At 33.6% G+C, this 18963-nt stretch overlaps 1 protein-coding gene across 1 annotated transcript in view; it reads left to right on the top strand.

Annotated features, from left to right (window-relative positions):
- LOC125657790 (WD repeat-containing protein 54-like) overlaps window positions 1–16973 on the top strand; it is a 17865-nt gene extending 892 nt beyond the window's left edge. Inside the window, exons 2-9 of the mRNA XM_048888562.2 lie at window positions 1848–1910; window positions 3959–4031; window positions 11340–11396; window positions 12212–12289; window positions 12925–13057; window positions 13775–13937; window positions 15297–15365; window positions 16231–16973. Of these exons, the coding sequence (XP_048744519.2) occupies window positions 1848–1910; window positions 3959–4031; window positions 11340–11396; window positions 12212–12289; window positions 12925–13057; window positions 13775–13937; window positions 15297–15365; window positions 16231–16362 (768 nt within the window). The 3' untranslated portion in view covers window positions 16363–16973. The remainder of the gene's footprint in view (window positions 1–1847; window positions 1911–3958; window positions 4032–11339; window positions 11397–12211; window positions 12290–12924; window positions 13058–13774; window positions 13938–15296; window positions 15366–16230) is intronic.
- Window positions 16974–18963: the final 1990 nt, after the last annotated feature.

An 18963-nucleotide genomic window follows, 5' to 3' on the forward strand; every position in this document is an offset into this window, starting at 1 on the left:
TCAATTTAATTCGGTCCGAGAATACAGCACCATGGTATAGTGTAAAAGTATCATGAATCGAACCGTAAACATAATATAACCGTGATATACCATCTTACGGTTAATTGTTCAGTGCTCGAGCTGGGCTTCGCCATTTTCGCCAATGGCAAATTTTTTTCAAAAATGGCGAAAAAAAAATTGAAAGTGGCGAAAATCCCTTTTTGCAATAAATTGTATTTTAAATCCTTTGTCAGTGACGCATTATCGCCTGTTTGTTTATGCTGTCAAAATCGGTTTATTCAGTCAACGCGTGCGACTGGAAATCTCTCGTCGCTCCAGTGCACACAGAGCTGGTCACAGCCTCAGGTAATTTATGGCTGCAGAAAAGTCGGTGATTATGTAATAAAGTACATCGGACAGCTGTTTACCCTGCTGTGGTCAATTGTTTAACATTTAAAGTCTTATTCATTATCGCGTTGTCATCTCCACATTAATGTCAATTCTTAACCAGAGAACCGACCGGTAATTAAATTGGCCGTATTATTGTGTAAAATGTATATATGAATACATCAATTGTTTGTTTTTGCGGCCAAACTCGTTGATTACAAGATTTTGATGTGTTTGATTTTAGTTTGAATATTTCATAAACAATGCGGTCGGTCACCATTGATATGGACATAGCACTTTTGATAAATAATTTTTTTGAAGTTCGGTGCGCAACAGTATAAAAATGCTAATCTCATAAGACTATGCACCCCATTCTATTTTGACACTAAACTTGTAGCTTCTGACCCTAGTCAGTCTAAAATTAAAAAAATAAATATGTCTGGCATTACAGTCAACCACACCTGCTCAAACATCTGATTCTGTCCAAATTGCAAAATCTTCCATACAAAAACGGAAATTTAATAGGGAATGGTTGAGATACGACTCTAAATTGGGCTTGATGTTTTGTGACATCTGCATTTCAGGCAATGTACATAATGTTTTCACTGAGGGGTGTAGCATCATGAAGTTTATATTTATGTGATTTATTATCTGAATTTTGATTTCCATAAAGAATTTATCAAACAAATCAACTTCTTATTATTTCAGAAAGAAGTGTTTAGGTATGTTAGCTGGATATGATTAAGTAATGTAACTGATTCAAAATGCTAAAATAAGTGTAATGAATAAAATAATATATAATATGATGGAAATAATTGTAAAGCATGTGATTATTTGTGCCGCGCCGCTCCCTGAAAAAGTGGCGAAAGGGAATTCTGGTCCAGTGGGAGCACTGTTGTTGCACCCTTAGTTTAGGATACGGTAATTTTCCTTTAACATATTAGATATTTTCTCAGCAATGACAACCTCCAGAACTACTAGGCCTCTGTAGTGTTTTGTATCTCACTTTTAGTCAATGTTTTGAGACACCCCCCCCCCCCCCCCCCCCAAAAAAAAACCCCAGAAGATTAAATGCAAAGATACATTTGAGATTTATAACTAAGATAACAATTAATGCCAACCCAAGATTAAATTTGATGTCATAAAAGAGTATACAAACATAAATTTAAATATACTGTACAGACAGTTTATGTATAAACAGATTGACAAACAGTAGATAGTTGATGAAGGTGACATTTACAATGAAACAAAACTGAACAAGAACTGAGCTCAGATCTTAATTATCTATCATATCTATTGGAAAGATGACCAATTACCCATTTACTTGGTTTTGTTGTTCTTGACATCCTTATTAAAAATTCAGAGTCTAATTATTATTCCTGTTTAATATAACTGTATCAGTGTATCTGCAGATTTAGATCAACATTTTTTTGTATTTGGTTTATCACACATGAATTTTCAGAATCTGTTTTTATTTATAGGCAAAATGGGTGTGCCTTCCCACCAGAACAGTTTTTGTTTTAACGTCATTGAAAGGAATACAGGTAAAATTTGTCAACTTGCATATTTCTGTTTTTCTTGCAATTTCGATTTCTTTTTTTTAAATGTATGGTGGGACACAGACCTGGGAAAGCTGTATTTTTCATTTTCCTTGTCAATAACACATCAAATGTCATGTGCTTGATCAATAAATTGGAAAATTTCAGAACACATTCCTATTACACATAATAATGTGCATTCATTACATAATGGAAGAGAAATATCATTGGACATTACAGTGTGATATGTTATATTCTTACATAGATAAAATGGGTAATGTGAGTGTGTCAGACACATTTTTGGCTAATTTTAATTATTGTTAGTCTAAGGATGTAACAATATGTAATCTTGTATATTAATAAAATTAATGAAGAATGATAAACCATCTTCACAGTGATAAGTAGTTACATGTAAATTACTTTCAAGAAAATTATGTATTAATTTTCCTGAAGCCAGACATGAAATTGACTTGGGACATACCTGAGATGTTTGGATTAATGACTTTAGTTCATCAAGTATTTATTTGTGTGTATATAGCTTATTTAAACAGATAATATGAGTACAATATGTATAAATGTAAACATTAGCATTGACTACCTTGTAATACCCCAGTTTGTTTTGGACGCTCAGGGTGATGGTAATGAATTAGATTTGAATATTTTCTGTTTGTTTTGGATCTGGGGAAATAGATAGGAATTAGAATGGACTATTTTGGAATATTTCAGTTTGCTGTAAACATTCGGGGTGATAATTAGGAATTAGAATGGACTATTTTGGAATATTCCAGTTTGCCTCGGACATTCAGGGTGATGATTAGGAATTAGAATGGACTATTTTGGAATAATCCAGTTTGCCCTGGACGTTCAGGGTTTTGGAATAATCCAGTTTGCCCTGGATGTTCAGGGTGATGATTAGGAATTAGAATGGACTATTTTGGAATAATCCAGTTTGTCCTGGACATTCAGGGTGATGATTAGGAATTAGAATGGACTATTTTGGAATATTCCAGTTTGCCCTGGACATTCAGGGTGATGATTAGGAATTAGAATGGACTATTTTGAAATAATCCAGTTTGCCCTGGACGTTCAGGGTTTTGGAATAATCCAGTTTGCCCTGGATGTTCAGGGTGATGATTAGGAATTAGAATGGACTATTTTGGAATAATCCAGTTTGTCCTGGACATTCAGGGTGATGATTAGGAATTAGAATGGACTATTTTGGAATAATCCAGTTTGCCTTGGACATTCAGGGTGATGATTAGGAATTAGATTGGACTAATTTGAAATAATCCAGTTTGCCCTGGACATTCAGGGTTTTGGAATAATCCAATTTGCCCTGAATGTTCAGGGTGATGATTAGGAATTAGAATGGACTATTTTGGAATAATCCAGTTTGTTCTGGACATTCAGGGTGATGATTAGGAATTAGAATGGACTATTTTGGAATATTCCAGTTTTCCCTGGACATTCAGGGTGATGATTAGGAATTATAATGGACTATAAATGGAAATTTCCTGGGGTTTTTGCATTGAACATTGATGGCAGTCACTTTGCCAGCCAGATTCCCTTCCAACTGGTTGAATAGACTTACACTCTCTTACAATAAAACTTACAGGGCATACAGTCTTCTTTGAACTCTAATGACATTATGCCATCATAATTATCATAAGTAATACAAATTATTTCATCATGGACATCATTGTTTTCTTCACTTAGAAAAGGAATATAAGGTGAGAGTTTTAGTAGTCTATCATTAGAAGTGTTTTACATGAGGATATATATTTACAGGTTTGAATGGTCTCCTGTTTTCAGGGTATTGGAAGTTTGTACTGTAATCTAATGTAAATGACAGTCTGTTGTAAATGTCTAATTACTTTTATGTACAAACATAACCACATATTTTTCACAATTCAATTTATTCTCTTACATTACATTGGGTGATGAAAATTCACAATGAAATAAGTTTGAAGAATTTTATGATTTCAGTCTTGATCAGGTATTATCATCATATTACTTCGTAAAATAAGTGCTTTATGTTCTGATATTATTTTTAGATGTTCGAATCCGACGGATCGGCAATGATATATTGGCATGCTTTAGGGGACATCAACAGCACAGACATCTTAGGTACTGTAACCCAAGTACTGAAATCGAAGTATTGTAACCCGAGTACTGTAACGCAAGTATTGTAACCTGAGCACTGTAACCCAAGTACTGTAACTTGAGTATTATAACCCAAGTACTGTAACCTGAGTACTGTAACCCAAATATTGTAACTTAGCACTGTAACCCAAATATTGTAACTTAGTATTGTAAACCAAGTATTATAACCCAAGTACTGTAACCCGAATACTGTAACCAAAGTACTGTAACTTGAGTACTGTAACCCAAGTATTGTAACCTAAGTATTGTAGCCCTATTACTGTAATCCAAGTATTGTAAACCGAGTACTGTAACCCGGGTACTGTTACTTGAATACTGTAACCCAAATATTGTAACCTGAGTACTGCAACCCAAATATTGTAACCTGAGTACTGTAACCCAAATATTGTAACCTGAGTACTGTAACCCAAATATTGTAACCCGATTATCGTGAGTAACCTGAGTATTGTAGTCTGGGTACAGTAACCTGAACACTGTAATCCGGTATTGTAAATTAAGTACTGTAATATACATAATTACCCAATCAGATAAAAGTCAGAAATGTACAAAAACACCTGGATAAGTTTAAAAGACAAAGGTGTAAATAAAAACAGCACAGGTATCTCAGGTACTATAAAACCTGTATACAAAAACATCAAGAGAAAAGTGTAGAAACCAACAGTCATGTCTACAAATAGGTGAAAAACAACACACACATCTCATAACACATGTATACAAACAGGTAAAAAACAACACACACATCTCATAACACATGAATACAAACAGGTAAAAAACAACATACACATCTCATAACACATGTATACAAACAGGTAAAAAACAACACGGACATCTCATAACACATGTATACAAACAGGTAAAAAGCAACATACACATCTCATAACACATGAATACAAACAGGTAAAAAACAACACGGTCATCTTATAACACATGTATACAAACAGGTAAAAAACAACACACACATCTCATAACACATGTATACAAACAGGTAAAAAACAACATACACATCTCATAACACATGTATACAAATAGGTGAAAAACAACATACACATCTCATAACACATGTATACAAACAGGTAAAAAACAACATACACATCTCGTAACACATGTATACAAATAGGTAAAAAACAACATACACATCTTATAACACATGTATACAAACAGGTAAAAAACAACATACACATCTCATAACATGTATACAAACAGGTAAAAAACAACATACACATCTTATAACACATGTATACAAACAGGTAAAAAACAACATACACATCTCATAACACATGTATACAAATAGGTGAAAAACAACATACACATCTCATAACACATGTATACAAACAGGTAAAAAAACAACATACACATCTTATAACACATGTATACAAATAGGTAAAAAACAACATACACATCTTATAACACATGTATACAAACAGGTAAAAAACAACATACACATCTCATAACACATGTATACAAATAGGTGAAAAACAACATACACATCTCATAACACATGTATAAAAACAGGTGAAAAACAACATACACATCTCATAACACATGTATACAAACAGGTAAAAAACAACATACACATCTCATAACACATGAATACAAACAGGTAAAAAGCAACATACACATCTCATAACACATGTATACAAATAGGTGAAAAACAACATACACATCTCATAACACATGTATACAAACAGGTAAAAAACAACATACACATCTTATAACACATGTATACAAATAGGTAAAAAACAACATACACATCTTATAACACATGTATACAAACAGGTAAAAAACAACATACACATCTCATAACACATGAATACAAACAGGTAAAAAACAACATACACATCTCATAACACATGTATACAAACAGGTAAAAAGCAACATACACATCTCATAACACATGAATACAAACAGGTAAAAAGCAACATACACATCTTATAACACATGTATACAAATAGGTAAAAAACAACATACACATCTCATAACACATGAATACAAACAGGTGAAAAACAACATACACATCTCATAACACATGTATACAAACAGGTAAAAAACAACATACACATCTCATAACACATGAATACAAACAGGTAAAAAACAACATACACATCTCATAACACATGTATACAAACAGGTAAAAAGCAACATACACATCTCATAACACATGAATACAAACAGGTAAAAAGCAACATACACATCTTATAACACATGTATACAAATAGGTAAAAAACAACATACACATCTCATAACACATGAATACAAACAGGTAAAAAACAACATACACATCTCATAACACATGTATACAAACAGGTAAAAAGCAACATACACATCTCATAACACATGAATACAAACAGGTAAAAAGCAACATACACATCTTATAACACATGTATACAAATAGGTAAAAAACAACATACACATCTCATAACACATGTATACAAACAGGTAAAAAACAACATACACATCTTATAACACGTGTATACAAATAGGTAAAAAACAACATACACATCTTATAACACATGTATACAAACAGGTAAAAAACAACATACACATCTCATAACACATGTATACAAATAGGTGAAAAACAACATACACATCTCATAACACATGTATACAAACAGGTAAAAAATAACACGGACATCTCATAACACATGTATACAAACAGGTAAAAAACAACATACACATCTCATAACACATGTATACAAACAGGTAAAAAACAACATACACATCTCATAACACATGTATACAAACAGGTAAAAAACAACATACACATCTCATAACACATGTATACAAATAGGTAAAAAATAACATACACATCTCATAACACATGAATACAACAGGTGAAAAACAACATACACATCTCATAACACATGTATACAAACAGGTAAAAAAACAACATGGACATCTCATAACACATGTATACAAACAGGTAAAAAGCAACATACACATCTCATAACACATGTATACAAACAGGTAAAAAAAACAACATGGACATCTCATAACACATGTATACAAACAGGTAAAAAGCAACATACACATCTCATAACACATGAATACAACAGGTGAAAAACAACATACACATCTCATAACACATGTATACAAATAGGTAAAAAACAACATACACATCTCATAACACATGTATACAAACAGGTGAAAAACAACACAGACATCTCATAACACATGTATACAAACAGGTAAAAAACAACATGGACATCTCATAACACATGTATACAAACAGGTGAAAAACAACATACACATCTCATAACACATGTATACAAACAGGTAAAAAACAACATGGACATCTTATAACACATGTATACAAACAGGTAAAAAACAACATACACATCTTATAACACATGTATACAAATAGGTAAAAAAACAACATGGACATCTCATAACACATGTATACAAACAGGTAAAAAACAACATACACATCTCATAACACATGTATACAAATAGGTGAAAAACAACATACACATCTCATAACACATGTATACAAACAGGTAAAAAACAACATACACATCTCATAACACATGTATACAAACAGGTGAAAAACAACATACACATCTCATAACACATGAATACAAACAGGTAAAAAATAACATACACATCTCATAACACATGAATACAACAGGTGAAAAACAACATACACATCTCATAACACATGTATACAAACAGGTAAAAAAACAACATGGACATCTCATAACACATGTATACAAACAGGTAAAAAGCAACATACACATCTCATAACACATGTATACAAACAGGTAAAAAAAAAAAACATGGACATCTCATAACACATGTATACAAACAGGTAAAAAAAAAACATGGACATCTCATAACACATGTATACAAACAGGTAAAAAGCAACATACACATCTCATAACACATGAATACAAACAGGTAAAAAGCAACATACACATCTCATAACACATGAATACAACAGGTGAAAAACAACATACACATCTCATAACACATGTATACAAATAGGTAAAAAACAACATACACATCTCATAACACATGTATACAAACAGGTGAAAAACAACACAGACATCTCATAACACATGTATACAAACAGGTAAAAAACAACATGGACATCTCATAACACATGTATACAAACAGGTGAAAAACAACATACACATCTCATAACACATGTATACAAACAGGTAAAAAACAACATGGACATCTTATAACACATGTATACAAACAGGTAAAAAACAACATACACATCTTATAACACATGTATACAAATCGGTAAAAAAACAACATGGACATCTCATAACACATGTATACAAACAGGTAAAAAACAACATACACATCTCATAACACATGTATACAAATAGGTGAAAAACAACATACACATGTATACAAACAGGTAAAAAACAACATACACATCTCATAACACATGTATACAAACAGGTGAAAAACAACATACACATCTCATAACACATGTATACAAATAGGTGAAAAACAAATTGAACCACAGACATCTGACAAAACTGAAGAAAAAAAAACCCAGCACAGACTTCTTGGGTACTGCAACACCTGTGTACAATCAGGTAAAAAATAAAAGACTGAAGAGAACAGCACTGACATCTCAGGTACTATAAAACCTGTATACAACCAGATAAAGGACAGTGCAGAATGATGGATGTCTAATTGTATGATTAATCTGACAGCTAGTATGTTAAACTAGTATTAAAGCATAAAACAACTCTCAGGACTTGCTATCTCATGTTGAACCAGATGTAAACTTAAAACAACTCTCCTACCAAATATTAAACCAATAAACTTAAAACAACTCTCCTGTCAAATGTTAAACCAATAAACTTAAAACAACTCTCCTGTCAAATGTTAAACCAATAAACTTAAAACAACTCTCCTGTCAAATGTTAAACCAATAAACTTATACAACTCTCGTATCAGCTGTTAAACTAGACTGTGACAGTAGTTAACATGAAACAGCTCTCCTATCAAATGATAGACCAATAAACATAAAACAGCTCATCTATACTTTTAATGATGTTTATTTTAACCTTCTTATAGTAATAGAAACAGGCTTTCTGCACATGCAATAAAATGACAATTATTGACATATGCCTGGTTCCAATACGCTGTTTGTAGAAATTCTGCTTCGTGTAGTTATATGACATATATTTATATTACAAATCGCATTTTCCTCTATGAACCAACGAATTTCAGCATGCGGCACAATCCGTTCATATTGACTATGAACAGATTATGAACTAGCTTAAAGCATGTGACTGAGAGAGCGTAATGAAAAAATACAACATGACAGTGTCACAAAGATCTCATAAAGTCAAACTCGGATTAAGATTGTGAACCGTGCAATGTTGATAAAAGGCAGGGTGAGACGAAGTGTGACGTCATGTCTATGTGTTGATGTACGTCACAATTACGACTGTGACAGAGGCTAGTTCGTTTTATGCAACAAAATAGAAGCAATGTAAACAGATGGTGTTTTAGTAAATGAATATAAATATAAGAAATGAAGAGCACTTTTGAGCTGTTCATGGTCAATATGAACGGATTTGGATTTGAGGCAAATTTTCTGTGAATTTCTAGCGCGATTCACAGAATTTGCCTCAAATCCAAATCCGTTCATATTGACCATGAACAGCTCAAAAGTGCTCTTCATTTCTTAAATAAATTAAAACATAGTATATATCATAACTTTTCAGATATCATGTTTTCAATGAAGATGTAATTTCAATCACATGAAATATTGGTATAATCTTCATCATGTTCAATGTGTTTTGTTTGGGTCATCTGACTTGGTCACTCAGATGACCTATTGCAATTGATCAAAATTCATGGTCTTGCATTAACAATTGAACATTTTTAACTTCCTCTTGGTAATTACCATTCCAATTCTTTTCATTTGCTATGAAACATCTTTGGGACAAGGGTGACATAAATTGTAAATTTCAGAACTCCTGCACTCCTAGGGCCTTAGAGTGGGACAAAAAGTGTCGAAAATTAATCAATTTTCGAAAATCATTCTCTCTACAAATGCACATATATAAGAAAATCTAAATGCCTAGTTATGTAGAGGAGGAAAGCTTCTACCCAAAGTGTAAACTTCATGATCCCCGGGGTAGAGATTTTTACTCCAGGGTGGGGTAAAACTTGGCATACAATGTATAGTGTTTATGTGTGAAACATTTTTAGAATCACATCTTCTTTGATGCTATTCATATCAAATAGATATTTACCAGGAGTAAGTAGTCCTTCACTCAAATTTAAAATTTCATGATTCCAGGGTTAGAAGTTGTAATTCCAGAGTGGGGCCAAACTTATTATAGTGATTATTGTCTTTATCATTAGAAAGACTACTTGTTTGATTTTGCTGACAGTATAAAAACTAAATGCAGATTCAGGAGAAGCAGAAAGGAATGCACCAAATTTGTAAATTTCACAGCCCCAGAGTTTTAGCTGACTCTACTTGCTGTAGGACAGGTCCAAAATAGTCATATAGTGTGAATATAACATATTATGTAAAGTCTTTCATCAGTATGGACACTTTTGAGGGCATTTGTGTTTTTTAAAGAACACATCCTGTTTAATATGTACTGCTGCTGATTGTTAGAATTTAGCTTTGATTTGCAGAACTTGAAAATTATTCTAGATTTCATAGCCCTTGGGGCTAGTGATACTTTTAACTAATACTCAGGTGACCAATAGGGGTCTCTTGTTTTTTAGCTGTGGGAGAGTTGGGGTGGGTGAGGTTTATGTTATAAGTAGGTGTGTAATAAGTATGATAGAACATCACATACCTAAACAACCCTCCATTAATACCCGCTCTCAGGCCTTCAACCCTAGAACTGATGGTGGGTCTAAGGCAACCCTCCATTAATACCCTCTCTCAGGCCTTCAACCCTAGAACTGATGGTGGGTCTAAGGCAACCCTCCATTAATACCCGCTCTCTGGCCTTCAACCCTAGAACTGATGGTGGGTCTAAGGCAACCCTCCATTAATACCCGCTCTCAGGCCTTCAACCTTAGAACTGATGGTGGGTCTAAGGCAACCCTCCATTAATACCCGCTCTCAGGCCTTCAACCCTAGAACTGATGGTGGGTCTAAGGCAGATATATTCCACATGGGGTGTGATATCTAAAATATTATGATATTATGAATATCACTGATAAATCTTGAAATATATATATGGTTTAAAATAAAAGTTATGTGAACGATCTTATCAGGATTGTGCACTTGTTGAAACGGAACACCCTTGTATACCCTTGTCTTTCTTCGTTTAGAACACGCCAACTTTGGACGAGGAGTGACTGGAATTGGGGAGAATTTTATTTGTATAGGTAAGATATGAAGTGATTAAAGGCTTTGTTGTGTATATTTGTTCAATCATATTATTCAATTATAGCATGTTGAAGAGGTCAATCCTTGATTTTATCACACCAACCAAAAACCCAATATTGACCAAGGACAAAGTGTGAGGTCAATATTGTGTTCTTGGTTGGTGTGATATAATTATTGCTTGACTTATATCAGCATATTACAATTTGCTTCGTTATTTTTTAGATCAATGTCAGTAAATACCTCAAATGATGGCTGATTTTTTCTTTAAATTTTATAGTTTTGAATATAAGGTTTACAATATCATTAATTACATGTACAATAGAAAATATTAAATAATTTAATTTCACTTGTAAAATACAAGTGGTTTGGATTATTTGATGTTATCAGCATTCTTTATATCATGTAAACAAAGCTGCCTTTCTGTTGCATCATATGACGTCCTGAGGATTGATCAATGTCATAATGCCTTTAGCTCCCCCCTTTCCATTTTTGTTGCTACAATAATATTGCTCCACGTCATAAAAAGATTGCATTTTGTTTTTTAATTGTTTATCAAAATACATCAAATCCATTTTTCTAAATTAGAATATATTTAGGAATGAATGTAATGTATAAATTTTATATCATACAGTATACTGCCCCAACTTTATATCATATAAAATGAGTAAAGGATAACTTTCATTCCTAAAATAGATTTCTTTTATAATGATATCAAATATGGCTTGTAAATTGTTTGAAGGTGCACGAAATAATTTAGATTATGAATATAAAGTTAAAACAGTGATAATAAGAAATATTCTGGCTTTGTGTGTAGGTACACAGCTGGGGGAAATCCATGTGTTCAATGTGCCAGCCAAGGGAACTAATGTTACACTGAAGGAGAGTCTGATAGGTGTGTATTCAAACCATTAATATGTACAAACTATAATTCTCTCTCTCCTCATCCGTTCTCCTTATTCTTTCTTGCCTCATTCTCTCTCTCCTTATTCTTTCTTGCCTCATTCTCTCTCTCCTTATTCTTTCTCTTCTCAATCTCTCTCCTCATTCTCTCTAGTAATTTTCTCTCTCCTCATCTGTTCTCCTCTTTCTTTCTCTCCTCATTCATTCTCCTCGTTCTCTCTCTCCACATTCTGTCTCCTCATTCTATCTCTATTTATTCTCTCTCTCCTCAATCTCTCTTTCCTCATTCTTTCTCCTCTTTCTCTTCTTAATCTCTCTCTCCTTATTCTCTCTCTCCTCATTCTCTAATAATTTTCTCTCTCCTGGTCTGTTCTCCTCATTCTTTCTCCTTCTCTCTCTCCTCATCTGTTCTTTTCATTCTCTCCTCATTCTCTCTCTCCTCATCTGTTCTTTTCATTCTCTCTCATTCTTTCTCCACATTCTCTCTCTCCTCATTCTCTCTCTTCTCATTCTTTCTCCTTATTCTCTCACTTCTATGAACTAGAGAAATGGTGCCTTTAGAACAATGATTCTCCTAAAGTATGCATTTTATTCCAACAGAGACTTGTATAGTGTAAATTATTACAGGACACAGATATCCTATATGTGATTTGGCATCCAGTGGAAACAAAATGGTCAGCTCTGATGAACAAGGAAACATTATAGTCTGGTCACTGTCTGGGACAACATTCAAACAGACTCACTCCATCACCGGCTCTGGGTATGTAAAAAATGAAAAATTTTATTGATGGAGACTGTAGACAAACAAACTTTGGGTGTGTATAAAATGGAGAATTTATTGACTGTAAATAGACACACTCCATCACTGGCACTGGGTGTGTATAAAATGGAGGATTTATTGACTGTAGACAGACACTCTCATCACTGGCCCTGGGTGTGTATAAAATGGAGGATTTATTGACTGTAGACAGACACTCTCATCACTGGCCCTGGGTGTGTATAAAATGGAGGATTTATTGACTGTAGACAGACACTCCATCACCTTTACCAAAAAACTTTAACCTCAGCCATGATGTTTGAATGCTAAGTGATAGAGGTTTCATTTTCCATGATTATTCTCTGTGACATGATCTTTATTTGGGTACCAGAATTACTTTGCTGCCATACAGGGACATCAGTGTTTCACAAACATATCTTGTTCTTTAGGTATATCACACTGTAAAACTTGAAGTATGTTTGATTGCAACCACATCCGAAGAATGGGTGCAAAGAATGACTTGATTTACTTTTGAATTTTTGCAGATGTTTGGAACTTAAGAAAGAAATGGGAGAAACAATTAACTTTTGATTTAGAATTGGATTATTTACATGTAATATTTATAGTATTAAAACTGATTCAAAATATTTTTTGTTAGGTAGACAAAAGCACATTTTAAGTGTAATAGAATTAAGTTCAATGAAACATTTACATTTTCAGAAGCCCTTGCAGTAGTATATTCCTCTGGAAAAATGTTATCATTGCTGGCTTTGGTAACGGCCAGATAAGGCTGTACTGCGCAGATACAGGAAAACTGGGGGCAGAGGTCAATGCTCATGCTCGATGGATTACAGCCTTGGATGTTGCCACTGACAATGGAATGGTAAGAGTGCTGCTAACTCCTGCTGTAATGGCCATATGTACAGTGTACATGCCAAGTTGTCCCTCCACATCAGATAATCTATCTTATCTTGCTTCGAGTGGACAACTTCATTGAATTGATTAAAGTTTTCCCATCCAACATGTCTGGCATGTAGTACATATTTTTAATGCCTCCACCTCAAATGTTGGTCGGGCATATAGTTTTACCCTTGTCCATCCTTCTGCGACACCCAGTTTTCTGAACTTTTTTTCAAAATGCCTTGAGATATTGAATTGATTATTTTGTAGGCAGGTGTATATTGAGGAGTTACAGATTGAGTTTGTATTTTGTTCTGGTTTGTTGATTTTTGATGGAGTTGTGTCCCTTTAACGTAGAAATATCACTGTTACAACCAGTTTTCTTGACTTTTTTCTAAACACCTTGAGATATCGTCGAACTGATTTTTTGTATGCAGATCATATTGATGAGTTACAGATTGAGTTTGAGTTTTGTTCCCGTTCGTTGATTTTTGATGGAGTTGTATTTATTTTATGGCTGTTAAAACATAAAGGATTGTTGTTGAGTTCTTTGTTGTACTAAATGTGTGTAACGTACAATCTGAATACCACATTCACCGCTATACTTCAATGGATTTTCTACATTTGACTTTACTGCAGGCGAGGGCATTCATGTTGTGCTGACACATCTAGTTTTAGAATGTTTTATTCTGCCCCTGAAGTTTGTTTAGTTGGTTTAAATGGTATTTATTAATCCATTGCATACAATATAACATATGTTTAGGACATGTAGAGATTAGGAGACAAGCCAAACAGTTTATATTCTTATACTTTCACGTAAATTAGACAAACTTGATTGGTTTAGAAATATTTGTTAAAAAGTAATGTTACCCCACTGCGTGCATACCCCCACCCCACCCCCACCCCCGGGGTAATAGTACATAGCAATGGTTGACAATGCATGACAACAGGTAACAGAATAAAAATTGTTAACTTTGCAAATGGTTTGCGTGTACGATTCACTATTTAGAATATACTGAAAAACATTCAGCATAACAAAAAGAAAAGAGGATATTACATGTTTTGTAGGGTAACATGTGAAATTGTCACCACTTGAAAAACCATTATTGACCGAGGTGAAGCCGAGGTTTTTCGCGGGATGAGAATGTCACATGTTACCCTACAAAACATGTATAGTAACATGTTTATATCAATTTTACTCTCATAAAGTTTGTTCTACATGGCCAATAGGTCAAAAGAGATTCACATGTAGTTCAGTGCTACAGGTTTATTTCACTAAAAATGTTCACTTATGGCAAGTGTTTAAAAAGTCCCTGAAATGTTTGGAAACTTTTCTTTTCAGCTGTTGTCTGTGAGTGGAGATTCTTATGTCCGAGTCTGGCAACTGAAGGAAGGCAATCCAATGCCAGAGGTAAGTAATATACATTTATCATTTTCAATTACTTCAGCAAGTTTGAACTTCACATGATATTTTTGACAAACTTCACAGCACAATATTTTTGATGTATTTCACTGCACAATAAGGGTCATTCAGGGACTTTCCTCTGCTCCATGTAGGCTGATTTTAGGCCACATTCCCAATATCTCAAACATTTTGTTTACCTGTGTGTCGCTATCTCAAACATTTTGTTTACCTGTGTGTCACTATCTCAAACATTTTGTTTACCTGTGTGTCGCTATCTCAAACATTTTGTTTACCTGTGTGTAATTTGCCTGTAACTACACTGTATCTCATACATCATGTTTGTCAACCTATGTTCATTTTATACATGATCTGCATATAACCTATATATATATTGTACATGATCAGCCTATATTTATTTTGTACATGATCTGCATATAACCTATATATATTTTGTACATGATCAGCCTATATTTATTTTGTACATGATCTGCATATAACCTACATGTATATATATTTTGTACATGATCAGCCTATATTTATTTTGTACATGATCTGCATATAACCTATATATATTTTGTACATGATCAGCGTATATTTATTTTGTACATGATCTGCCTATATTAAACCTATATATATTTTATACATGATCAGCCTATATTTAATTTGTACATGATCTGCCTATAACTTATATTTATTTTGTACATGATCTGCCTATAACTTATATTTATTTTGTACATGATCTGCCTATAACTTATATTTATTTTGTACATGATCTGCCTATAACCTATATATATATATATATACATGTGTATATATATATATATATATTGTTCTTTATCTGCCTATAACCCATTTCACAATTTTTTTGTAGATTGAGTATTTGTCCCAGGAATGTGTATCTGACCAACAGCTGGTGGGGGTGCAGTTCCTCCACCCTCAGGGTCGGGCATTTTGTACTACCGGCTACGACAGTTGTGATCTCTCATTCTATGTCCAGAGCTAAGCTACACACACCTGCTATCCGGAGCACAGAAAACTTTGCAATAGACGTAATGTTCAGCGATCTTCTAAAGATGCGGGCCATTGTTGGTCGTGGACTCCGTTTTCTAATTTATTCTGTGAATGTGATGTTTATAGACTTAGTTCTGTGTATAAATATTGTTGTTGAGGAGACTTTTAAAAATGTTTATATATGAATTGAAAAATTTGTTCTGTGTATAAATATTTTTGTTGAGGAGACTGTAAAAATGTTTATATGTGAACAGAAAGATGTGTTCTCATCATGGTAAGACTCGGTAAATTACCATTTCATCGTAGTGCAAAGTACTGAATCTCTGCTTTGTGATTGTCTGTGATGTATTTTATGAAGAGTGTCCATTTTCTTTGTACATTACGCTAGGAATTTCCCCATAAATATCTATACTTATGAATCATGGCTGTAAAAACTGGTACAAATCATGTACGTCTTTATCAGCATTTCCTGAAAAATGTTTTTGGCATTTCAATATTTGGGTTAGATTATTTTCATAATGGATTGAAAGTGGTTATATACATTGTCCTTAAATGTATTAAAATTTGTCAATATTCTCCGTCCATTAAAGCTGTTTATTTGGTGTTATGAGTTCTTCTTCCAGCCTAGTATTTGTTGATCCACGGTTAATTGACTTTTCTCGGGACACAAATATCTGTTATACATAGTCGCTGGCCTGTTGTTATTGGATTTAAAGACTCACTGAAACCTCATTCTATCACTGATATTCACCAAACTGCCAACTTGTACAAAACAGCAAACTGCCAACTTATACAAAACATCAAACTGCCAACTTATACAAAACATCAAACTGTCAACATGTACAATACACCAAACTGCCAACTTATACAAAACACCAAACTCCCAATTTATACAAAACACCAAACTGCCAACTTATACAAAACCTTATACAAAACACCAAACTGCCAATTTATACAAAACATTAAACTACCAACTTGTACAAAACACCAAACTGCCAAGACTGTCTTATACAAAACACCAAACTGAATGTCAAGACTGTTTTATACAAAACACCAAACTGCCAACTTGTACAAAACACCAAACTGCCAAGACTGTCTTATACAAACTGCAAACTTATACAAACTGCCAAGACTGTCCCATTCAAACACCACACTGCCAACTTGTACAAAACACCAAACAACCGACTCATACAAAACACCAAACTGTCAATTAATATAAAACACCAAACTGCCAACTTATACAAAACACCCAACTGCAAACTTATACAAAACAGCAAACTGCCAACTTATACAAAACACCAAACTGCCCGAGGCAATCATTGCACAAATTATTAGTTGGTTTTTTAATGTCATTTGATCATTGACTTATATCAACAAGGCAAATATTTTCAGTTTTTCAAAGTCATTTGGCAAATGCCACAGTCCCTATTACAAAAATATTTGTGGTCAAATGATTTAAAATGACCTACAGAAGTTATTTGACCAAGGTCACTACATTGTAGTAAGAAAATTAAAATCGGAGCCTTGACCCAGTGAGATTTTGAAAGTTCAAATCAGTTAATGGTTTTGAGGAAAAAATGGTGTGAATAGTTCATTTCATTAGGTCCTTGTCCTGCCCATAAATTTCAATATTTCAACCTATATCAAATGTTGAAAATCGCTACCTAATTGTACTATTTTTTTCATACAATGAGCCTCTTGTATGTATATCCTTTATTGAATTATCTAACAGACAAGATCAATTTTTAATACTTCAGTTTCTGGTGACCTTAAAATTACTTACGGCAAATGACCTTCCTACAAGCTCGCCACATACCGCCTGATCAATCAATTTAAAATTCGATTGACCTGATCTAATGGCAATAAGTATGAGAACCCAATGCTTCTCCATAAAAAATGTTACAGATTCTGAATAAACAAAATTATTATCGCCATTGTGACCTAGCTTGGCTTGATGACCTTGGCTTTAAGTCACTACACCATCTGGCTATCAATGTACATTCTGTGAACCAAATACAACCCTCAATTTGTCTGCAAAAAATTTATGGGCAGGACAAGGACCCAATGAAACGAACTATTCACACCATTTTTTCCTCAAAACCATTAACTGATTTGCACTTCCAAAATCTTACTGGGTCAAGGCTCTGATTTTAATTTTCTTACTACAATGTAGTGACCTTGGTCAAATAACTTCTGTAGGTCATTTTAAATCATTTGACCACAAATATTTTTGTAATAGGGACTGTGGCATTTTGCCAAATGACTTTGATTTAAGGTCAGTACAAATTATTAGCCAAAACTAAACTGGCTTTCAGTTTTGAGCCTTTAAATAATGTCTGCAATGCAGATTTGAGCAGGACAAGTATTTCTTCATAAATTTTTTTCTGAAAACCTTCAACTTTGCCAAATGACCTTTGTTCAAGATCCTAACTCACTATCATCCCATAAGCATTCTTTGTACCAAGTATGAATCTTTCATGAGATCTATACATGTAACTACTATATGGCCAAGACAAGTATTTCAGTTTTTACTGGTGACCAAGTTCAAAACTTATCATGTGGCTGCAACTGTAACATGTATGAGCATCAAGTG

The sequence above is a fragment of the Ostrea edulis genome, chromosome 9 (assembly GCF_947568905.1).
Source record: "Ostrea edulis chromosome 9, xbOstEdul1.1, whole genome shotgun sequence".
NCBI lineage: Eukaryota > Metazoa > Mollusca > Bivalvia > Ostreida > Ostreidae > Ostrea > Ostrea edulis.